Source organism: Astatotilapia calliptera, chromosome 3 (assembly GCF_964374335.1).
Source record: "Astatotilapia calliptera chromosome 3, fAstCal68.1, whole genome shotgun sequence".
NCBI lineage: Eukaryota > Metazoa > Chordata > Actinopteri > Cichliformes > Cichlidae > Astatotilapia > Astatotilapia calliptera.
The window spans coordinates 47,199,825-47,225,154 of record NC_137424.1 but is presented as its reverse complement, the minus strand read 5'-3'; the positions used below and the strand labels follow the sequence as shown (position 1 = coordinate 47,225,154).

At 37.6% G+C, this 25,330-nt stretch overlaps 2 protein-coding genes across 3 annotated transcripts; both read right to left on the bottom strand.

The window, feature by feature from the left end:
- Positions 1 to 3,010: 3,010 nt before the first annotated feature.
- On the bottom strand, positions 3,011 to 15,386 carry LOC113018955 (Fc receptor-like protein 5). The gene is made up of 12 exons (XM_080298452.1): positions 15,085 to 15,386; positions 10,761 to 11,027; positions 9,870 to 10,136; positions 9,469 to 9,747; positions 6,954 to 7,235; positions 5,182 to 5,301; positions 5,060 to 5,075; positions 4,857 to 4,912; positions 4,465 to 4,515; positions 4,327 to 4,383; positions 3,596 to 3,655; positions 3,011 to 3,428 (listed from the first exon to the last, which is right to left on the bottom strand). Exons 1-12 carry the CDS (start codon positions 15,194 to 15,196, stop codon positions 3,352 to 3,354), a joined length of 1,644 nt encoding a protein of 547 aa, XP_080154578.1. The 5' UTR covers positions 15,197 to 15,386; the 3' UTR covers positions 3,011 to 3,351.
- A 3,289-nt stretch (positions 15,387 to 18,675) lies between these two features.
- On the bottom strand, positions 18,676 to 22,592 carry LOC145425443 (uncharacterized). 2 transcript variants are annotated; one of them, XM_080298458.1, is made up of 8 exons: positions 20,882 to 22,592; positions 20,761 to 20,776; positions 20,553 to 20,644; positions 19,904 to 19,963; positions 19,741 to 19,800; positions 19,560 to 19,622; positions 19,360 to 19,422; positions 18,676 to 19,240 (listed from the first exon to the last, which is right to left on the bottom strand). In XM_080298458.1, the coding sequence occupies exons 1-8, from the start codon at positions 21,024 to 21,026 to the stop codon at positions 19,233 to 19,235; spliced, it is 507 nt and encodes a 168-aa protein (XP_080154584.1). In that variant the 5' UTR covers positions 21,027 to 22,592; the 3' UTR covers positions 18,676 to 19,232. The 2 variants fall into 2 exon arrangements, with proteins under 2 accessions (XP_080154584.1, XP_080154583.1); XM_080298457.1 differs by having other exon boundaries at positions 20,761 to 22,592.
- Between the last annotated feature and the right edge of the window lie 2,738 nt (positions 22,593 to 25,330).

Genomic DNA, 25,330 nt, shown 5'->3' with positions numbered 1-25,330 from the left:
GGTCAATGTTTTTCATTAGCAATTTAGCAAAGTTGATGGTGGTGGTGTGTGTGTCTGTGTGACTGAAAGACAGAGAGGGAGAGCGACAGAATTTCTGTTATAACCTTAATTTTATGGAGGCACAGTGTGAGCACTCAGGTCGGATCAGAGCATCGGGCCATATAGTGTGAGACCCTGCATCGTGACCTACGAACTTCTAACCCCTGCGAGTCAATCGTACAGTTTGAGCAGAAGCTGAATAATGCGACTGAAAAAAATCGCACAGTGTTTGCCCAGCTTTAAACGAGAACTCCCACCGGGGAGACTCAAATATGGCATAAACAAAACACTCAGGGTTTTACCAGTGGCTACTATGATTGGTACAAATGACTGATGCTCTGTTCTTCTTACTAAAACATGTTTATGGATCAGTATGAATCAAACAATAGAAGTCAGTGATGTACTCACAGAATAGGCCCAGCTCACAGAGCAAAGTGGCTCCCATCCTCACATCCAGCAGTGACACGTCTGAAAACTTCTACAACTTTCTGTAAAGAGAGAGAGTGAAGCAGCAGCATAGCAGATACCAAAGAGCTGTAACATACATCTGCTGATTGCTCTCAGATAAACATGTTAAATACTCTTTGTCATAAACAATTAGTAGCATGTCTTTTTTTCCACAAATGCAGTTTTTACATAAACCACTATTCAAAGCTAAGATTAGCTAACTAACTGAACCAAACCAGATGTAAAAATACCTCTCCAAATAAACAATAAATCAATTTCCATCTAAAATGAGAAAGAAATCTGCCCATGGTGCACTCCACTTAAGACAGCCAGGACATGCTCCAGCCCTCCTGAGACCCAAAGTTTTAACATGGTAAAACATGGATTCATAGACGATTAAAGCATCGTTGACAGATATGTCATACTCACTTATGGTACTGCTCACAGCAGTTGATGGTAATCCATGCACTCTCTTAGACAAAAATCCTGAGCTTCGCTAATGTGATGTATCCTATTACTCCACTGCAAACTCTTTTATAATACAATTCTGATTTGGTCATAAGATCTCCTACAGGAAGTGACTGAGCTTGAGAAAAATAAATACAGTGTCCTTAACGAAGTTAGAAGAACAGAAGATTTCTGAAAAGATTCAAACATACAGCTCTGCTATCACTTCCAACATAAATGAAGATGGGAAACTAAACAGCAGTGACATTTGTAAGGTTACTGAAGTTGGGTTAGGTGGTAGCCCACACCCCCCGCGCACACGAACGCACGAACACATCCTCCAACCACACACACTCATATTTTGCTCCATTGCGGTTTATTTCACACCTCAAACATTTAGTAAACAATTAAGCAAATACAAGTAATCTGCAGGTAGTAGGAAAATAAACTACTAACTCTTTTACGCTGCGTCCACACCTACACGGGTATTTTTGACAACGCAGCTGTTTTGTCCACACGTAAATGGCGTTTGTAATCACCAAAAACTGAAATTTTTTAAAACTCCTTTTTTGCGTTTACGTGTGGACAAGGAATACAGAGTTCGTCATGCAACATCAAAGGTATGTGCCTTTTTTCACATCGCCACGTTATTGTTTACATGAGATGAATTGCTATCAATAAATTTTTCAAAAAATGCCTCTCTGTGCAAAATGGGTTCAAAACATAAACAACTGTTGGATACTGTTTGTCCGTGATTTAGACAGGGGGAACAAATTGTGGCAGGATCAGCCTGATATTATTTGTATCCCGCTGTAACTTTACTGTATAAAGAGCTAACAGCTCCAAAATGTCCAAAGTAGTTAGTCATTACAACAACATGTGTGTGTGAACTAAAAATCAAGAATGTGGGATACTGTTTGTCTGTGATTTGGAGAGCCCAGCGCTGCTCCCGACGCAGGGAAAACCAATTCTACAGGGGAGACCTACCTTGGCACTTGTGCAGGTGAAGCCAAAGGGCAGATATGCTTCACCATATTTTCTAGTCTTTGGCTTAGAATGAAGTTGCTTTGGAAACATATTCAGTTATGCAAGTTATGCAGGCTTGTTTGCACAACAAGGCTAAATAATTATATAAACTTTTCTGAATCTAAATATTGTACTTTGGTAGAATTAAATAATAAGTGTAATGCAGGTCTATGATGATTTTTAGTGCTACTATGATTCTGGTTCTGTCTTGGTTAAGTCCTCAGTAGTTCTGATTTTGAACTGTTGTAGTCCTGTTTTAATTCCGGATCAGTTCTGGGTCTGGTTGAATTGGGGTTTAGTCCCTGTGTCTTGACACAGCCCTGACTTTGTTCTGCCTTGCTGCTTAATTAAAAAACTAGTTTAAGGTGTCCTGCACATGTGAAATATATTTTTTTCCTATGTGAAGTCATTCTTTTTTGAACAAAACTCAAAACAGAGCATATTAATCTTTCAGTCATTTCTACCCCCCCCCCCCCCCCCCCCCAAGAAAAAAACAAAAAATCCCACATGCATACTACCCTTTTGGGCTAAGCCCCGGGTGTTTCAAATGTCTGGCTCCGCCTCTGCCACACATAGGAAGGAAGATAGATCAACGAGGAAACAGCACACAGGAGGGAGACATGGCTTAACCTAAATAACGTGAAGAGACAGGGGGACGCAAAACAGAACACACCGATGTCAGACATGGGCCTTCAAAGTAAAACAGGAAACACACTGACTGAACTGAGAGACACCATACCGACAGAGTACAGAGGGCAAACACAGGCAGAGATGACTAGACACTAAACTAAACCTACCCCAACACGATAATAATGATAATAATGATCAGAAAGCACAATTGAAGATCAGAACCTAAACCATAATACACAATAGTACAAAAACACAAGAAACAGAAGATGCTGGGTCAAAAGGACCCAGAACTGTGGCAGTAGCTGATAAACAGTCATGTGTCACGCAACTCTATCTGGTGTGTTGGAGCAAAAAACATGAAGGAGTATAAGTCAACTTGAACAGGTTTCTTTTTCAGCAAACACCACAGAACACTGCAAAGTGAATAATATATCAGGTTTAATAAAGAAATGATTTATATGACACGTAATCAGATAACAAAAACTACTGACAAAAAAAGTTAATCAACTTATAATATTGTTTAAAAAAAGCTTTTTGAAATGAGTCAAATGATACGTATTCAATTCAAGGTAACAGAAAAACATACTTAAAGAAATAAATAAATGAATAAGTGCTTATGCTAACGTGAAAACAGATCCTAATCTCAACGCTTGCCATCACTTTATAATAAAGCTCTATTTTAATAATACAGTCCATTAGCTTTTTTCCCCCACAATGATCTCTTCAATTCAGATTTGGGACCGAATCTACTTGCTTGAAAACTTATTGAAGGTACTCATTACCAAGAGCTGTTTGTGGCTTGATTTCAGAGTAAACGTCTTCATCAGTTGCTGCAGGAGCTGGATTTTCATACAAATAAAGACATCATTAGTCAAAGTTAATTGCCAGTAACCTCTTACTTACATACGACAGCTGTTCGTTTTTATACAGTTTTCTTTGATCTGTAAAAAAAATTGTAAATGAGACAGAAAGAGAAATAAATTATTGATTGTATTACTTTACTTACATTTGTCTCTCTTGGATTTAGCTTTATTGTAGTAGACCTGTGTGTAGAACTGGCTGTCATCTAAAAGAGGATGGACAGATGCTCAGCATAAACAAAGGGTGGAACGATTTTTCTGTCAGTCAACACCAAACTTATCACATGAACTGACTGAAGGAGGTTCTCGCTCTATTAAAAGGTGAGATTTCCTGATGACCCCTTGCTGTCATGTTTAAAAATCTGTTTCTTTCTCTGCTGCTGTTAGCTCTCATTTCAGTGTCAGAGAAGCTCAACCCTCCTCCACCCGTGCAGAGGATTACAGATTACTGCTGTCTTCATATTCCTTCTGATTCTGGGAGACACAGCAAACCTTCTGGCAACAGCAAGTGTGGACGATCCATCCTGAAGGAGCTGGTCTACCTATCCAACTAGAATGGGATGCAGGTACTGTTGTCATTTTTGGGCTTGCCATTTTGTTGCCTCTCCAGTGAACCTGCTGTCACTTTTAGCAGGTCATATGGAGTCACCATGGTTTATGCTTCCTAACTGGATGTATTTATGCCTCTTAAATTTAACTGGCTTTTGTTTTATTTATTTATTTTTGAGGAATGCACATGACAAGCAGACAGCATGTTTCTTCGTCTCTGTTAGAAGGCTCATATGAATGAATGATTTTAAATTTAATATAGATACTACTGTCCTATGAAAACATCTAATCTACTGTATTTCATGTTTTTATAACATCAAATTCTTACCTTTCATTGTGAAGTTTTTTAACTCAATCAAAGAATATGTGAAATCCCCAGATTCAGCTGGAACAGAGTTACATAGTCATACATAAATAAACATCACACAGACTCTATATACCTTATTGCCTTATTTATGTACTTTACCATTTTGTGTGTCGTCGCAGTCTTTGATTGATTCATAGAAACAAGCATCATCTACAAAATCAAGGCTGATGTTAAAATAACTAAAAAAATTTAAAAAAACATAAAAAATACTGATACTCAAAGCCATGTAAATATATTAAATGTGGTTACAACATTACAAACAGCAAATGCATAGCATTTTTACATCACTATAAACTTTCCAAAGAACATTTAAAAAGAATAAAGAAAACAAAAATGAAATGACAATTTCTGGGTAGATGATCAGATACATATACAAATTTTAATTATTAACCACTATAGTATGTGGATAGCATCCACTTCCTTATTTAGTACATTTGTTACATATTTACATTACAGACCAACAGCAACAATAATAGCAAACAAAGGCTGACCTTGGAGAGGAGAACTGTTTTGTCTCTCAATTTCATTCTGATTTGTGTTCTGAGTCCTGGTGGAACATAAGGTGAAGTAAAACAGTAGATTATTATTATTATTATTATTATTATTATTATTATTATTATTATTATTATTATTATTTAAGAAACACAGGATTTAATTCTTGTATGCTAAAAAGAGAAGTGAAATGTGAACCAACCTGACAAAGAATGAATCTGTAAAAAAAGACAATTACTTTTTTTAGTGTTGTAACACTACATGCAGCTTTTTAAACACATCATAGATCATATTCAATCTAATACCAGAAGAAAATGGTCTCACCCTTTGACCGCTTGAAGACATACAACAACAGAAGAAGAAGAAGAAGAATCAGTAAAATTCCACAAAGGAGTCCAACAATCAACCAGGTGAGAAATGAAGATCGTTCAGGCTCAGGTACTGCTGTAATAAATAATATACCCTAATTAGATTATTATGATGTGAATCACCACCACAATTTACATAGGGAGTTTACAAAACATGTCAGCTATATTACAATGTTCTTAATAATAACTGATAATTGCACCTTTTATTGCAATCTGTGGTGGGGTTTTTTTTCCTGCTTTATTTGTCATCAATTCATATTCCCATTCACTGTCTTCTTTGTCGATCTTATACTTTTCATATATACACTCAACAAAAAAATAAACGCAACACCTTTGTTACTGCTCCCATTCCCCATGGGATGGACGTAGAGACCTAAAATTCATTCCAGATACACAATATAACCATGTGGTCACAAATCAGTCCAAATGTGTGGTAGTGGGCACATCTGCTATATTGAGATAATCCATCCCACCTCACAGATGTGCCACATCAGGATGCTGATCTGACATCATGAGTAGTGCACAGGTGTACCTCAGACTGCCCACAACAAAAGGCCACCCTGGAATGTGCAGTTTTGTCTCACAGCAAAATGCCACAGATGCCACAAGCAATGAGGGAGCGTGCAACTGGCATGCTGACAGCAGGAATGTCAACCAGATCTGTCGCCCGTGCATTGAATGTTCATTTCTCAACCATAAGCCGTCTCCACAGGCGTTTCAGAGAATATGGCAGCACATCCAACCGGCCTCACAACCGCAGACCTCGTGTAACCACACCAGCCCAGGACCTCCACATCCAGCAGGTTCACCTCCAAGATCGTCTGAGACCAGCCACCCAGACAGCTGCTGGAACAATTGGTTTGCACAACCAAACAATTTCTGCACAAACTGTCAGAAACCGTCTCAGGGACGCTCAACTGCATGCCCGTCGTCCTCATCGGGGTCTTGACCTGACTCCAGCTCGTCGCCGTAACAGACTTGTGTGGGCAAATGCTCACATTCGATGGCGTCTGGCACGTTGGAGAGGTGTGCGCTTCACGGATGAATCATGGTTCACATTGTTCAGGGCAGATGGCAGCTGAGAATGTCCCAGTTCTTGCATGGCCAGCATACTCACCGGACATGTCACCCATTGAGCATGTTCGGGATGTGCTTGACCGGCGTATACGACAGCGTGTACCAGTTCCCACGAATATCCAACAACCTCGCACAGCCATTGACGTGGAGTGGACCAACATTCCACAGGCCACAATTGACAATCTGATAGACTCCATGCGACGATGTGTTGCACTGCATGAGGCAAATGGTGGTCACACCAGATACTGACCGGTTCTGGGTCCCCAGACCCCCAATAGCGCAAAAAACTGCACATTCCAGGGTGGCCTTTTGTTGTGGGCAGTCTGAGGTACACCTGTGCACTACTCATGATGTCAGATCAGCATCCTGATGTGGCACACCTGTGAGGTGGGATGGATTATCTCAATATGGCAGATGTGCCCACTACCACACATTTGGACTGATTTGTGACCACTGTTTGGGAGGGATGGTTATATTGTGTATCTGGAATGAATTTTAGGTCTCTACGTCCATCCCATGGGGAATGGGAGCAGTAACAAAGGTGTTGCGTTTATATTTTTGTTGAGTGTATATAAATGACTAATGACAATATTGATTTCCACATTCTTTATTCCTGGAATATTCACTCTTTGATAGTGATGGAAAACTCACCCTTTTTATCAATCCTGACTGACTGGCTGTCCTCTGTGTAGTAAACTGGGTTTCCTCTTCCTCCTCTGCACCTGTAGAGTCCTTCCTGTGAGACACTGATTTGTCCATTTGGGTAGAAAACTCCATCTTGTATGATCAGAGGTTCAGATGAGTTCTCATCTCTGTACCAGTAGTATTTCCATCCAGATGATGATGATGAGTTCACAGAGCAGGTCAGGGTCACATTTCCTCCTACTGGGATGTTTCTCATATCAGATGTTATTTGGGACTTTGGTTGATCTGCTGTTGAGTTAAGATAGAAAAAGAAAAAAAGTAAATATATTATACTGTACACAAAGGTCAGGATCTACACTGTACTAATGTTACAAGCCTTCATTTCCCCTCTTGTCCACCTCTGCTTCAGTTTCCAAAAACAAATACAAGGAAAAGAGACCAAACTGAAATGGTACGAGCACATCACATTTTTATCACCCAACATTGTAAAAGCAGTGTTTCCCCTTTCCTACTCCATGTATAAAAAAATACTTTTACTTTTTTTGTGTGATTCTTTGTAGGTCCCACTGCAACAACAAATTCGTGAGATAACCCAACAAGTGTTAGTAAGCTTAGTCTCAGATGTCAGACCACTCAGGAGGAGATGAACATGCTTTACAGAGAAACCAGCCATCTTCCCATGTCATAAAAAAAATCCCTTTTTAGTTTGGAAAAAAAGGCTCAAAACTCACAAATTACTGTTCATTAACTCAATAAACTCCTGGTCCAAACTTAATAAATAAATTCTAAAAATGTTCACAACACTTGGCTCTGTAAATGATGATCAATGTCACCAAATCATTATACATAGTTCTAGGATGTCTCATCCCACCTTAATCCAGCTGAACAAGGGAAATAGACTACTGATTATAGCTCTATCAGTCACCATGGCAACAAGTAAAAAATGAGTAAATTATTAGTAAGGAAAATTTTGACATCTCCTCCTGAAATATTACAACAACAAACCTACATCCATATGCTCTTTAACCTCCTACAAAACTTATTTTCTTCTTTTTACATTTTTTTCTCACTCGGCACGCCCAGCTGTGAGCCCTTTCTGTGGGTGCATAGACAGTGCACAGGCTACAACCTCCTCCATGCATCTGAACTCACGCACAAGGCTCAGATTATGTCCACTCTGGTTTTACTTCCATACCAATGGGTTCAGATTGTAGTAATGACTGGGTGTCAAGCTAAATCTGGCAACCTAATCATTTTTCCCCTCTTTATTTATGTTAATATTGCACTCAAGTGATGGAGCAGCAGGTCAGCATTGCGGTGACATCATTAGCCGTGTGCAGATCCAAACTCAGCACCAGGTCCTAAAGTCAAACGAACACTGTCGCATCACTGAGAGTTACAAACTGTCTAAATTCTTTCATCTTTAATAAAATGATCAGTGTTGTTGCTCTACCAGGTGTAACGATTAAATTTGACATCCAGGCATTCATGAAAACAGAATTTATGAAATTTAACAGAGTCAGAAGCTAGCAGGAAGTTACCTAAGGTGGTAACATGGTATAAAGATGATATACCATGTTCTGACTGAGGGAATTCTGAAAAATTCAAAGTACAGCTCTGCTATCACTTCCGACCTCAATAAAAACAGGGAACTAAACAGCAGTGATGTTTTTAGGGTTACTGAAGAGGCTAGCTGGTATATTTTGAAGTGACACGGGGTGACTAGCTACACATCTACGTATAGCATAATATAAACACATTAGCACAGTTAAGCTGGAGGATGAACACTAATTTTTTTCAAGTTGATAAAAGTTAACGTGGGGGTTCCCAATGGTTAGGGACAAATGCAATGGTATGGCAGGATGCTGTAAACAGAACAAACTTAAGTCAGGGGAACAACTGAGATAATCCATCCAAAATACGAGGTTAGTCATTAACGCAGAGCTTCCCAAAGTGTGGGGCCCGGCCCCTGGGGGGGTGCACTGCTAGCATAATGGACAGGTTTTTTGACGGGGCGCCCACACAAACGCAAAGCAGGAGATGCAGCATTTTTCTTGTGAAACAAAGGGGGTTGCGAAAAAAGTTTGGAAACCACTGCATTAACATACTGCTGTATGGGCTCTAGGTGCATCGTAGGGTTTTCAAAACTGAGTTTTAAAATGAATAGTTCTAATAAAAAGCGAGGCAGACTGACAGTGATAACTGACTTTTTTGGGGGTTTTGTTCAGATTAAATAGAACAAGATACAAAGCATTAAAACATGTTAAAGACACAACAGCCTTAATAAATGAAGAGTAATTTGGACCCGGAAGCAGGGTTCATCACATCCTCACTTAAAGACTGGATACCAGTTGAAAGTTGATGACACAAAGTGGTGACAAACTGTCTACAATGAGGCAACTATCAGGTGCAGCTCTTTGTCTGACTAACAATGTAACATGCTTTGTAGACCATTGAATTCATCCTGTGCTGACCATTATGACATTTGTCAAATGGAGATCACACAACAAACATGACTTACTTGATGCTGACAATGTGAAGGCTTCACTCCACTCTGTTGAAGAATATGAGTCATCTCTGCATCGACTCTTACACATGTAGTCTCCACTGCTGGACTCAGAAACTCTGAATGTCACATCATTATTGTGTGTCCACTGTGTGGGTGTCCTGGGTCCTCTCCATTCATACCACCACTCAGTGGTTTCACCTCCTTCCTGCACCTCACATGTCAGAGTGATCGTCTCACCTCTGAATATCTGAGGCCAGTTGGGTTGTTGTTTTACAACAACTTTATTGGAAACTGTTTACACATATTAACAGTTGAGATACAAACAGAAACATGAAATCAACACAGAAAACTTAACATTGTACGTTTGATAATCATGACTGAATGTATATTTCAAACTAAATGACTGAACTCACAGGTTTTCTCAATGGTGACATCATCACTTCTATCAGTGTAGTAAACTGGGTTTCCTCTTGTTCCTCTGCAGCTGTAGATTCCTCCTTCAGATACTCTGATATCTCTGTTTTGTTGATCTCTGATTTTACCTTCAGAGGTTCTTTGGGTTCGTCTGAACCACTCATATTTCCATCCATCAGAGCTCTGCACAGAGCAGGTCAGAGTCACACTGCCCCCTACTGGTATGATTGTTGTTCCTGCTTTCACTGTGGCCCTGGGTTTATGTGCTAATATGAAATAAAATATACACATCATGATCTATTATAAAGCTACACTTTAAAATATGTTTTCAGTGGATTCAATTTCTGACTTGAGGTAAAATCTACATATTTCACTATGATCATATTTCAGTTTTGTTTTTTGTTTTTTTAATTTTTATTTTCTTTCCGGTGTCCATCTCAACACTGTTCCAGTGGTGTAGTAAATCTTACATCGCAACAAAAGAATGGTATAGCAGTTTTTCAGTTTTCTGGCCTGAAGAAGTCGCACTTAATTAATACATGAACAAAATAGTGAACTACTTGTAACTAATTAGTAAAGTAATGCAGTTCACTGCTGAATGATAGACAATGATGGGTTAAGAGGGATTTGTATTTGTATGATTTTTGCTTAGATAACAGAAGTTTTTTTTCTAATTTCATTCACAAGTGCTGCTGTTACACATTAAAACGAATATGATGCATTATAGAGTGCATTAGCATTGTGTATATTGTGAGCAAAGTAACATGTAAGAAACAGTGGTTGTGTTCAAAGTTTCAAGTTTCCATGACAACATTAATCAAATGTACACTGTATTTTATCATCCAGATTAGTGTTTAAATGTATCGTTTGTTTTTTCACTGAGGACTTACCTAATACAGTTAGAGAGACAGTATTACTGTGCTTTGGTTTATGTGAGCTCTTTGTACGACTTGAGCACTGGTATTCACCACTGTCACCAGTAGATCTAATTTCTAATCTGTAGTTTTTCAGTGTGTTGTACTGGATAAATTCTCGACCATTCTTGTTAATTTTGTATTCCAATTTACTGTCTTTTCCTTTGTTCATGTTACATTTGAAGGTAACAAACTCCCCGGTGAAAAAAATGGACCAGCTGGGTTGAATAGTTAGCACAGCATCTAGATTCAAACACAAGGACAATATAAGCAATCTGAAATACTTTTATGACATCAAAGGCAACATCTGTGTTGATGTTTTCATAAAATGAGAAACGTATTAAAAATGAATAAATAAAAACAGAAATGGAAAGTGTTTAAGGGTGAGTATGCAGTATTTTCTGTTCAATCTTTACTAAATAGATAAAAAGGAAGTGTATTGGACATTTCTTTACTCTATATATTGATCACTTTAGTATTATTAATATCACTTACTCACTTAGTTATATGCATGTACAATAGCACCCCAAATGGGCCTTATGCTCTATCACACATACACATACAGACAGAGTGGGGCCATTGTGAGTTCAGGTGAGATCTTATACAGACAGACAGTGAAACTCCCATCCTTATCTCAGAGAAGATCGAGGGAGGATTCGGGATGTAATTCTTTAGGTGCTAAGTAAGAAAACAGCGTCGTAATTCTTAAACTCTGAAGAGAAGGATTTAAGGATGAGGCTGAAGGTATCGCCCCCTCGTGACATGGGCCAACTTCAATTTCCTTTGTCTCTAAGTTTGGTCAAGGTATAAAAGGACAGCTGGAAGACTTTGGTCTCTGGGGAGTAGTGATGGGAATAACAGCGTTACTAACAGCGTTACTTTTTTCAGTAATTACTATTCCTATCGTTACAACGGCATTACCGTTGCTAACAAGAAAATGCGGTGTGGCCCGTTACTATTTTTCAACAAACAGACGGTTGAAGCTGTGTTCAGCTTACTACACCCTATATCAGTTGCACGGAAGTAGCTGACTACGTAAGTAATCTGGAAGCTACAGCTTTAACCCTTTAAGACCTACCATAGAACCAAGTCCACCAGAGCTTATATTATATTTTTACATGCTGTGGAGCCATTTATGGGAGCATTTCAAGTTGCTGTACATCAATACAACCATTATAGCCCAAATTTTAATAATATGTATTCATTAAGTGCATAGTAATTACATAAATTGCAAAAAAGTGCAATAAACTACAAAAAAATTGAAAATCGTTTTTGTTTTTTTAACATATATTTGTAGTTAGAGAAATTTAAGAGGCTTATCCCTCAAAACTGTAAATACAAAAAAGTTGCACAAACTAGTTTCCCACCACAGGAAATTTATTTTGAGTGTCTTCATAGTTTTATTTTTGAAATACACCAATTTTTATATACTGCAGGAAAAAACGAAATATTACAATGCAAATTTGTAAAAAAGCAGCATATGCATCAAAATAAACTATTTCCAGCAGTGCAATTTGAGTCCTAAGCATCCCAGAAACAACACAGAAAGTCATAAAGTCAAAGATAACTTTTAAAAACACAAGTATAGGCTCATTAGGCCCTGATAGTAAAAAACTACATTTCCGCGAAAATGATGTCACTTCCGGTTTTGGGCAGGTAATGGCGGACATGCGAAAATTCGCACTGACGTCTATTCTAACATAGGAAGTGTTATGAACAGCTTATCGGATCGGCAAAGCGTGTTTCTGGAATATTATGTTTTTGTTGCTGCAAGCGCTTTTTATGCAGTTTTTGCAAAGCTATATGTGGAAGGAAACTGTGACCGAGGACAAGCTGATGGCATAAGATGTAAGTACAACTCCTTCGGTTTCATATGCAAAAAAATTATTGCGCTAGCTCACGTGGTTGCAGCACTACCGGGATTTAAAAATAGTTACGCAAAACAAAGTGTGCCCGCTCCGACCGGCTTTAAAGGGTTAAGCAGCTATGGGCGCTCCCACTGACGGTAATCACTTTCTGCCCGATGATCACTTTCAAGCACAACAACTGAAGCTAGGGGGGCAAAACAATCGCATGAGTGCTGCTGTTTGACTGAGGAAGAATATAGTAGCCGATCACATGACCACTTCAAGATGACAAAGCAACAAGGTGATATATACCAGTTTTTAAATTGTGTTGATAGGCCACGTAAAACCAGAGTCATGATAAACAATATATATACTTTTTCCTCATAGTTTCTGTCTTAGGACAGCGCTAGCAAGCACTCTCTGCTTATGAGCAAAAAACAAAACAAAAAACAGCCCTTTTGTGTTGGTGGAAAAATGTACCATGTCGACCAATCAAAAATGATGTGGCAACATGACATTTGGTTGTTTAGGAAGAGGGGGGAGGTTTACGAGTGACGGTGAGAGAGAGAGAGAGAGAGAGAGAGAAAGAAAGACAGCAGAAAAAGAGAGAGAGCGAGTTTTGAGATGTGAGAGATTTGTGACGTTTAGCGTGTTTGGAGCGTGTAGTTAATGTGTTGTCTTGTGTAGTTAGTGTGTAGTGTTGTGGGTAATTTTGTGTTGTGTGTCAGAACAATGAGGTGACTGCTGTCTCCAGGTAGAAAAAGGAGTGATACACCTGCTGCTGTCAGACCTGCAGGTATCAGGCTGTGATGTTCTCCTTTATAGTGGACAGACATTTTTGGAATGGCACAAATAATTTGTGTGAAATCTTATTGAATGTAGAACAGCTGATTGTTATGTAAATAGTTTTGAAATGGTTATTTAAAAAAAGGGGTAAAATGTAAATGGCTGCAAATAACTTTGTTGTTTGCAAAACTTGTGCATATGATTTTCAAATTGACAATTTATATTTGCATTTAAAGTTATGAAATATGATTCAATAAACATGTTTGTGGTTGTTACAGTAAAAAAATATAACTTTTTCTACTCGGATTTTATGTTTTTTGTCTGATTTTAGATCAATTGTGTTAATACAGTATGTCAAAATGAAAACAGAACTGTAAATTCAGACACGTGAGGTTGTGCTGAAAAGAATGATACCAAACAAGGCAAAGTAAATAGTTTTTAACCCTTTAAAACCAGCTGGAGTGGACACGCTCCATTTTGCGTAACTATTTTAAAATCTCTGTAGAACTACAACCACGTAAGGTAGCGCAATAAATAAATAATAAATTTTTTGCATATGAAACCAGAGGAGTTGTATTGACATGTTATGCCATTAGCTTGTCCTAAGTCACGGTTTCCTTCCACATATAGCCACAGCCACCCTGGGGCGCACTGACAGAGGCGAGGCTGCCGGACACTGGCACCACCGGACCCTCTGACCCTCTGACCACCACCAGTAGGCAACAGGTGAAGTGTCTTGCCCAAGGACACAACGGAGCCGGGGCTCGAACCGGCAACCTTCCAATTACAAGGCGAACTCCCAACTCTTGAGCCACAATCGCCCCATAATATAATACATAATATAATATTTATTTTCGTTGTTCCTGCAAGATATCAAAATTGGTGTATCTCAAAAATAAAACTATGAAGACACTTAAAATAAATTTCCTGTGGTTGGAAACTATTTTGTGCAACTTTTTTGCATTTACAGTTTTGAGGAATAAACCTCTGAAATCTCTCTAACTAGAAATATATGTAAAAACAAAAACAAAAAAAAAAGATTTTCAATTTTTTTTGTAGTTTATTGCACTTTTTTGCAATTTATGTACTTTCTATGAACCTAGTGCATACATATTACTAAAATGTGGGCTATAACGGTTGTATTGATGCATAGCAACTTGAAATGCTCCCAAAAATGGCACTACAGCATGTATAATATAAAGATAAGCTCTGGTGGACTTGGTTCTATGGTAGGTCTTAAAGGGTTAAAGGTGAAATTGAAATGTAGAAGTAAAATCAAAAGTAGTTAAAAATGGCCAATTATACACTGGACCCCACAGGGTTAGACTTTTTTTTTTCTAAGTAACGCAATAGTTACTTTTCATTATTTTTAGAATCTTGTAACTCAGTTACTAACTCAGTTATTTTTTTGAAGAAGTAACTATAATTAATTACTTTGTCAGTGTTACTTGCCCAGCACTGCTAGGGAGACAATTGGAGTAATTTTGAAGGTATAAAAGGATCAGAGTGGCCGATCTTCAGAGACCAATCTGATGTTGGACTAATGTGTTTCTCTCCATGTTGCAGCACAATATTAAACCACTTTAAATCATCTTCACCTGGTGTTAGCAGTTTATTTTAAAACTTTCACGACAAAAGAAAATAAAAAATTAAAACTGTTCAGTCACCTTGAGCGTGTCCAGTGCAGAGACGTGTACAAAGCACTACAATAAAGACAGAAACTTCAGACATTATCAAACTAAAGAGACTGAAATACAGAAAATAAACAAATAAATGCATGCATAAGCACTTGTGGTTTATCAGTTTCTACTATAATGTGTTATTTTTTTTTTTTTAGTTGTGCATCTGCACCTTATTGTTGTCAATGTCTACGCATGGGACAGTGTGAAACGTAATTTCAATTCCTTTGTATGGCAAGTACATTTGAAGAAATTGACAAATAAAAGTATTCTATTCTATTCTATTCTATTATCTTATATTATTATGTAAAATGCATCAAATTACTGTTGAGGAAGAAACAAACCTTTCTTAGATAATCTAAACCAGCTCCACTCTGATCTGAGTCAGTGCATCTAATCCAGTCTACAAACAACCATGTTGGTAACAAACATGAGAGTCCGCTGATCACATGACCTGAAATGGTACAAATGACTGATGCTCTGTTCTTCTTACTAAAACATGTTTATGGATCAGTATGAATCAAACAATAGGAGTCAGTGATGTACTCACAGAATAGGCCCAGCTCACAGAGCAAAGTGGCTCCCATCCTCACATCCAGCAGTGACACGTCTGAAAACTTCTACAACTTTCTGTAAAGAGAGAGAGTGAAGCAGCAGCACAGCAGATACCAAAGAGCTGTGAAGGAAACAATAGTTTTTTTTTCTGCTTTCTTCCTTTTACACTAAAATAACAACTTAACAAGATCTGACTACAGCATGCTGTGATGTGTTTATACTATAGTATAATAGTATAATAATATAGTATAATATTTACACAATAGATTCTCAGAACTATTACTAATCTTAATAAATTCATACATCCACTCACACAAAACTATGAATTAGAAACAATAAACATCAACAAATTTGTCTAAACAGTTAAACAAAGTCTCTGAATGCTGTTACACTGCTGGATATAGCAAAAAGTTTTTTCCCCCTGTGGAATTGTTGATACATTGATACATTTGTGGAAACTTGTTATTTTTCTGCTTTCCTCCAGTTTCTTATCAGTCTTCAAATTTCTAACAAATATCTGCTAATATTAAGTAATAAAATTACTTCTCAGTAATATGTTTATTATGGATGCTGGGAGTGCCCTTGATGGACTCTAATATTATACAGTTAATGATTTTAATGTAATAAACGTCAAAGCCAGACAAAAACTTTGAAAAGCAGTTTGCTTGAAAGTGTTTCACACACTGGAATAACTGCATTGCAAGGCTTAAAACTTGACTGAGGTCTTACAGAAACAGGAGATTGCCTTTGCCTGCTCATTTTGTTATTAAGCAATTTTACCACTGATAATTATTACCCTCACAAACACAACACTACATAAACACCTCATTCAGATTGGTTCAAACTGCTGTAGATGGATAAGTGAACAAAAGCATTATAAAGGAAGAGAATACACTTTTCTTTACACTCTTTCTTTTATGCCACAGAGACAATCCCAAATAGGGTGCTGCTAATATCTAAGCAGCCATTAATTTCTCATACTAAAGGCTGTAACACAAAATTATTATATTGATTCAAATGTAAAGTAAATAAACCACAACATCTCACTCTAAAAACAGCTGGAGTGTGATGGAGGCCACCTGCCACTTAAGTTTTATAAGCAGTTAAGACAATAGTTTGAGAGATGAATAAAGCATTAACTGATAAACAGAGATGTCATACTCACGGACAGTAAACCTTCACAGCAGGTGTTGTTGATCCATGCACTTTCTCACAGAGCAGTTGAATCTATAACTAAAAATATTTCCTAATTGAAAAAAACTGAGCTCAGTAATGTAAAGTACTGCATTACATCAGGGCCGATTCCTTTAACGTGAAATTCTGGAGTGGTCATAAATTCACACACAGAGAGTGAGCGGCCTCGAGCAAAACTGACATTTAGCAGAAGTGAGCTTGAGGCCAGATGGCGTGCTCTATGTTGTTTCTCTCTTCCTTAAAAGTAGCTGTAACTGCTGCACTCAGTAACCGCACAGTGGGGCAGTTGGGTAATGTTGCCCAAATCAAACATTGGCTAACTTTAAACAGGGACGCTGTTCAAACCACACCAGGTAATGGATGAGTGTCAAGGATTGCTGTGTGGCAGGCAGGAGATTGGGCCCAAAATTCAGGACTCACAACACACAGGAGTGAACTCAAAATACAGCTTTATTTACTGACTCAAGGAAATTATAGAAAACTAAACTACATGGGGAAATTATAACCTAAACTTCAAGGCAACACACAACATGAGGGAGAACACAACACTGACAAAAAGAAACACGGGGCTTAAATACACTGAGGGATAATGAGGGCAATGACACACAGAAGGAAAGCACAGCTGGGAGTAATTAGGCAGGACGAGACAAAGGAAGCAAACTAAAAACACTGGCATGAGACATAGGCCTTCAAAGTAAAACAGGAAACACACCGACTGTATTCATGGATGATGTAAGCAAAATTCTGCTTCTTGTTTGGTTTCCTGATGCACGTCTTTTTTTAAAGATATTAAACCACAACAGAGCTATACTAAGGGTGATTGGACTTTCCACCTGTTGAATTAAATGTGCTTTTTGCTGTTCACTTTAAGAGTTTGTGTTTGGGTTCTCGATCTTGCACCCAAACAGATTCCTTTTTAAAATATTTCCCATGTGGTGAAATTCTGGTTTTAAAGATGGTCATAACTTAGTGGGCAGGATGTGGGTGAGCATGGGGAAAAGAGAAATACTGTTTTGAAACAGAAGTGTGAGGTGAGATTTAATCCTGCTTCCTCTTTGAGCTAACACGTGTGTCCTTAAAAGTAGCTCTGAAAGCTCTATTCACAGAGATTTTTTCTTCCTTTAAACTTTCAGTTACCCTACAGTGGGCCAGTTCCTGGGGCTCATGGGAAAAGTTTGAAGTTAAAGAATCTCTGATAATCACAACATAATAAGCTGTTTAAACTTCAGTAAATGAATTCAGTTTTAGTATATAGTGAAATCAGCTGAGATCAAACTACATCAAGTGTCACTTTACATGAAATCAAAACTCTGTTTCCACTGAGAACACGTCTGCAGAAACTACATTTTTCTGGGGGGGTTTAATGAGTCACTTGCAAACAATGCAAATTCCTGATTTTTGGAGAGCAGAGCAAAGCTGCAAACACAGCAGTATGGATTAGGTAAGCAGTAAATAAACAAGAATGCAGTTTCAACATTTGCACTTCTTGTTTGGTTACATCATCAATGTCCTTTTTATGCATATTCAGTTGCAGCAAGACAAGTGTTAATTGTGCCATGCTTCTAATAGCTTCTAGCAGGATCTATGCTACATGTTTGACATCTAAGAAAATCTGAAAGCAGCAATAAAGGTATGTAAGCAGTTCAGTAGAACACAATCGATTTGGAAATATCATGATCAACAGTTATTAGTGAAATTACAGCTGTGCTTCCTGCACTGCCCCCTAGTGATCAAACGGCTGTTACACTTGATGATGTATCATATTTATAAAGCTCAGTGTTATTGGGTTTGACTGTTATAGTTTACATTCAAGTCAATACAGCATCAGTCACAGCATTTATTTATTTATTTCAACATAATGTATAATACATTATGCAGTACAAATATGTATTGGTGCCCTAATGTAGCATTGCAAAACCTTTATTTAAACCTGTATTGTCAGTTAAACCAGATAATACAAAAAAAACCCTCAAAACAACAACAAAACAGAATATTGTGTCTATATCATTACATACAAGAAAATCCCAGCACGCTGCAATTACCATGGGAGACAGGGAATACAAATCTGTATGCTACCACATATGAGATGCTATGATATATGCTATAATATGATGCTAAAATACATTAAATTAGACACGCCACTCTATTCTGATATTCCATTATTCCAATTGAACTGTCAAATATACAATTATATACGATTCTGAGACTTGTGCAAAATATTTACATATGCATGGGTCACTCACAGTGCCCTATGCAATGCTTATGCAAAATTCTATCAAGCGTGTCTCACTCAGAGGATGTAGGGAACATATACAGCATGCATATGCTCTAAACATTATAGTATGATTACATTATGCTTCTCTTTGGCTTTGCTCCTGTTGCTCTCTTCACTGACCTGTAAGGCAAACACAAAAGACACAGAGTAAGGGTGTTATGTGGTGAGGCCATTTAATCTTGTCAAGGAATATTGTCAATGTAATGAGACATTTCAGTGCTTGACTGTTGTGAGTTTACCTGCATTTTCCATGTTCACATCAGTGGAAAGAGGACTCTCATGTGGTTTATGATGCTTCCTTGCTAAGATAATCAGATGAATGAGCAAAAGAAAATAATTAATACATTTACATCAGTACTGCAGGTCAAAACCTTTCCTAATTAGTTTTTTGCATGTATTTTATCTTTTTTGCATGTGCGAGTATTTGTACTATACTTACTGTTCTTTCTGGAATTTTTAAGGTCGGTAAGAGAGTATGTGGCTTCATGAACTTTATCTGCTTCTGAAATATATATATTTGTATTTATAGGATTATAAAAAAAATCACCAGAATTACTGTTTTTAACTCAAATGTTTATGTATCTCTAACCACTCTGTGATATTCAAAACATGACATGTACCATTTTCACAATTTGCGGTCTCTTCCAAGTCAGCGATTGTTTCATAGTCGTGATTATCACCTTAAAAAAATAATACGCCAGAGTCAGAATTACAATTTAAAGCTATGACCTGTAAGTATGTGTATTTCTAGCTGCTGTGTGCTATTCAAAAGATACTGTGTACCATTTGGACCATTAGCAGTCTCTTCCGCAAGATGGAGTGTTTCATAGGGTTCATAATGAGCTTGAAGAAACAAAGTCAGAGGATCATGTCAGTACTATTAGAGCAAATACATCAACACAGTTTTGTTAAAGTGCAAAGACACAAAATTCGAATTTAATTTAATTACAGTTTTAGAAAGTTTGATTAACAGTTTGATCTCCCTGTTGGAGCTCAGTCTGGGGAGAGTTCTTTTTTCTCCTCGTCTTTCCTCACATTGTGCATTTTCCATTGCTATAACTCTCTGACCTGTCTTCCCCGTGATGTTTGTGTAATGGATGTATGGTCGGAAGGCTAAGATGGCGCTGGGAAGGCTGGCAGCCTTAACCCAATTTCCCCCGGGATGAATAATATTATCAATCAATCAACAGTGTATTAAAAATATTGTATGTGTTGTAATGATATGGAACAATAACTTTTGTTGATCCTTCAGTTCATTTAGTTAGATATACATTTCTGTGAGTAAATTCTGGTTTAACTCAGTTTTTAGGATTTTTTTGATTATTTGCACAACTTTTTGTGTTTTTGATATTTGATTGATGACCAGATGACCAGAACTCCTGGACTTTAAGAAGACTAATTATTAATACTAAACTTTAGTTTAAGCACTGACCATGCTGAAGAGATTTGTATTCATGGGTTTCATCCTGATTGTCTCCATGATTTCTGGTGGAGTCTTGACTGTTGATGTCCGACTGGATCGGCCTAATGAAAACATAACAAATGCACAGATAATAACATAATAAAGTAAATTTAGTACAGTAAGAAAATTACTACTGAATGTTTAAAATGAAAATAGGAATGCAGAGATTTATACCAACCCAGTGAAGCATAAATCTGTCAAAAAAGGAAAATGATTTTTTTTGATAATCCAAACTGTTTTACTTCTATTTAGTGCTATGATGTTTTTATATTTTGTATCAAGTAAGAAAAATGTCTTACCCTTCACTTTTCTATAGCAATACAGAATACTCATTCCTAAGAGCAGGAGAATAATAAGAAGAAAGACTCCACAAACCAGTCCAACCAACCACAGAGGAAATGAAAAGCTTTCAGGACCTGATGGAGCTACTGTGATTGTAAACATTAACAGAAAACATTAAGAGACTTTATGTGAGAATTTTTTTCTAAACATTAAAAAACATATATTCTCAAAGAAGTAGAGTCAGGTGACAAGAAGACAAAACACATACTCAATGATATACGCCATCAATGAGTACTCTATTAAAAAAAAAAAAATCCATCAACTGTTTTGATCCTGCTCACCTTTAACTGACATCCAGCTCTGTGCTGACTCTCTTCCTGAGTACTGACACTTGTAGAAACCTTCATCAGACTTTGACACTGCAGAGATCTTCAGCTCCCCTCGGGGATCATTTTGAAGAAGTTTGTCATTGTGATAGAAAAACACATTGGAAAGTATTTTTTGTGTTCTCAAACTGCAGCTCAGACTAACAGAAGCTCCCTCAGTCACAGGATGAACAGGACTCACCAGGATAGGATCATAATAATTATCTGTGAAACAATCAATGATGGTCCTGTTAGATCAGAAAAAAAGCTGAAGGGCACCAAAGTTACATGATGATGTGATACCTACTGTTCTGTGTATAAGAACTACTGTACACTAACTTTTTTTTACCAAATGGACAGCTGACCTATAAAATGTAGAGTGCCTTAGACATGAAATGTTAATCTCATGAGACTTGGGCTATTTCCATATATCAGTTAGTAACAGCTAAAAGACTTTGGGCTCTAGGTTGACAGTTGGAGGTATTTTGAAATATGGGAATTGTCCTTGTCTTCAGAGTGAGACTTGTGTTGTAATGTAATGTTGAGCTGATTTGATGCAGCATTAATGAAAACAACTCACCAGCTGCTTGTTTATGCAGTGGCACATAACAAACACAGCCACACAGGAAAAGAGGAACATGAGGTCTTACTTTAAGTGTACAGTGGTCCCTCGTTAATCACGGGTGTTACATTCTAAAAATAACCTGAAATCTGCAAAGTAGCCAACTTTATTTTTTACAATTATTATAGATGTTTTAAAGCTGTAAAACCCCTCACCACACACTTTATACACTTTTCTCAGACAGGCATCAACATTTTCACACTTTTCATTCTTGTTTAAACATTCTCAAAGTTCAAACCTTCGTAGAAAAATAAGTCCAGTATTATAGAATGAAACCAATGATCAAACCCTGTTTTCAGGTCCAGAACATGAGAATCAATGGTACGGAAGTAGAGGAAGCAAGAAGAATAAGTTGAGTAAAGTTTGACTTATCTGACTATTTTGTTTTGCTTAATGCGCCTTATAATCCACCTATGGTCCAAAAAATACAGTAACTTCTACTTTCCTTTAGCAAGTCCAAAAGTCCAACTTTTTGTGCAATGGCTAGAATCTTCCTCTGCCTTTTGGTTGCAACCACAGGTGCCTTTGACAGTGCAAAATGTTTCATCAACATTGTTGTGTTTGTTGGGGAGAAAACTTACAAACATGCAGTTCAGCACTTCAGAGTGATAGAAGATTTATGTAAATTTGACAAACTGAACGCATTCTGTACACGACAGGAGACAGCACGAGATTGATTGGCAATGGTCTACAGCCAACCAGGATGCAGAACACAATGCGCTGTAAAAAAAAAAACAACCCAAAAACCATGCAAAATCGCACGAAAAAAAATTTGCAAAACAGCGAGGCCACGAAAGGTGAATCGCATTATAGTGAGGGACCACTGTACTGTACTCTGCTTTGCTGGGTTTTGCAGTTTTTGTTTGTTTGCTTGTTGTAAATATGTTAAAAAGTAAAACTTAGTGGTTTGAGCACTCTGTGGAGAACCCACAAAAACATACGTATAATAACATACTCAGACATTTACTGCTTATTCACTGATAAGGGTTGAGCTAAAATAAGACTGAAAATTGCCTAAATGTCCCACATTTTGTCCATTTTTAACAGATTTACTTTCATACAGCAGTGTAGTGGGGAAAAACTGTGAGGTAATGATTAACATAAAGGGGGAAAAAACGACCAAAAGAACATGAAGAATGTATAATAACATACTCTGTACAGTGATGTTGACTGCATTGCTGAAATCTCCTGATCCAGACTCACACCAGTACACTGCAGTAGGTGACTTTAATATGTAACTGATGTTACATGTGGATCCAGTCGTTCTCACACAGTTGGAATAGAACAGGGGGCCATCGTTGGGGAACCGCTTCACTCTCCACTCAGTGAAGTTTCCCTCACAGGTCAGTGAGACAGAGGCATACATCGAATTTTGCACACTGTCAGGACTCACTTTGAGAGTTGCTGCTGAATGAACACCTGAAAACAACATGCAGAGAGGAGAACGTGAAATAGCAATTACAACTGCACATGTGCTTGTTAGGCAAAGATATATACCAATATCACAAATGAAAAAAAAATCATTTATTCTTTGGGGGACCTTTAAAGGTAAATAACAGCTGCACTGGTTACAAGAGAATCAAACTGACCTGCAGACCAGACAAACTTTGGTTGACTGTGATCAGTGTGATACTCTGGGTCTCCTCTTCCAGCTCTGCACACATATCCTGCTGTGTGTGTCTGTCCATGAATAATGTAGGAGTCCTGTGCAGTCCCACTGCCATCAGGTAGCAGCTCATAACTGGAGGATTTCTCTGATAGATCAGGAACAGCTTTATACCAGTAGAAGCTCCATCCTGCAGACGGATGTTCAACCTCACAGTTCAGAGTTACTGAGGCTCCAGGACTCAGCCATGATGGAGACACAGTGAGGACAGGACGGGGTTCATCTGTTCAACAAAGATTTGCTCTCAATGTTTCGTCTCTTAACTCTGAATTCAATGTCACTAAAATGTTGACTCACAAATATTTATGATGAACTTTAAGAGTGAGACTATCTAAACATGTCAAATATCTCAACATGTACTAATAAAAACACATTTTTACAAACTGTTTCTATTTCCAGGTTAAATGAACTATGACTCTACTTACTGTCAGAAACTGTCAGTGTGACTGAATCACTCCACTCTGTTGTTTCATGCTGTGAACTTTTCATTCTGCCCTTACAGCGATAGTTTCCACTGTTGGATGATGAAGCAGATCTAATCCTGTATTCATTTTGATTTGGAGCTTTTATCATGCTGTTTGTTTCCCACTCATAATCCCACTCAGTGTCTCCTCCATGGATCTCACATCTGACAGTGATCGTCTCACCACTGTATATCTGAGTCCAGGATGGCTGCAGGGTCACATTGGGCTTATTGGAAACTGTTCACAGAAAAGCATAAACAACAACAAGTAAAATTAGAGTAGATCTAGAAAAAAAAAATCAGTCAACGACACAAAATTTTGTGACCATTAAGTTATTCACAGGCAACAAACCTTGAATGTGACACATGAAACTAACAAAACAGATAATGTAACATTTTCAGGGGATGATGAATACAAAAATCAAAAGAAATGGGATTAATAAATGGATGCTTATTACTAAAATGTATAGTTAATAGCTTTTGTATGTGTGATGATCTTTGTGCAAAGATTTGTTGAGATTATCACACTTGTTAAGGAACTGGGTATATACATACATACATACATACATATGATGTAATTACAGTAAGATGACTGTAAAACAGACATTTGTGTCACAGATAAACTGTTTGGCACACCAGCATCTCTACACTCCACTGTCAGACTCAGCAGCTCTGCTGAATACACAATGTAATGTTATCATGTGTCATCATTTCAACAGCTTTTAAATTGTAAATGTTTAAAATTTACTTGGTATGCATTACTTGGTTACTTTCAGCTGCTCCTTTATTCACATAAAATAAAGAGCTACACGTTTTGTTTGGAAAATGCTCTTCCTGACACAATCCAGGATTCGGTGTCTCCTCCCAGCACTGAACTCATTGCCTTGTCAGACAATATATAAACCAGCATCTACATCATGCAGCCACAGCTACAAGCTTTTATTTATAATCTATAATTGACTGTGTTTTTGTTAGTTTCAGGTGGACAAACACATTTTTAGGAGAAAAACACAGTAGAACTGTGAATAGGTCTGTGTCCACACAGAAACAGTAGGAATACTTGCATCTGAACACTTTGTTTTTACTTGATGTCATTACTGGTTATTATTAAAAAAAAATGCATTACACATATATTCATATACTTTTTGTAATTACTCATCTGAGAAAGTAACTTTGTTTTGGATAAAGTAATTTATCCAAAACAACAGTTATCACAACATTCAAGGCTTGAGCGGTCAGCAAAAGTCGCATTCTCCCATCATCCACTCATTCAAAAATTCCCTCGATAAGCGAACAGGTGATATAACAATCACTACTACCGCCAACACCACCAGAAAGTCAGCACAAGAA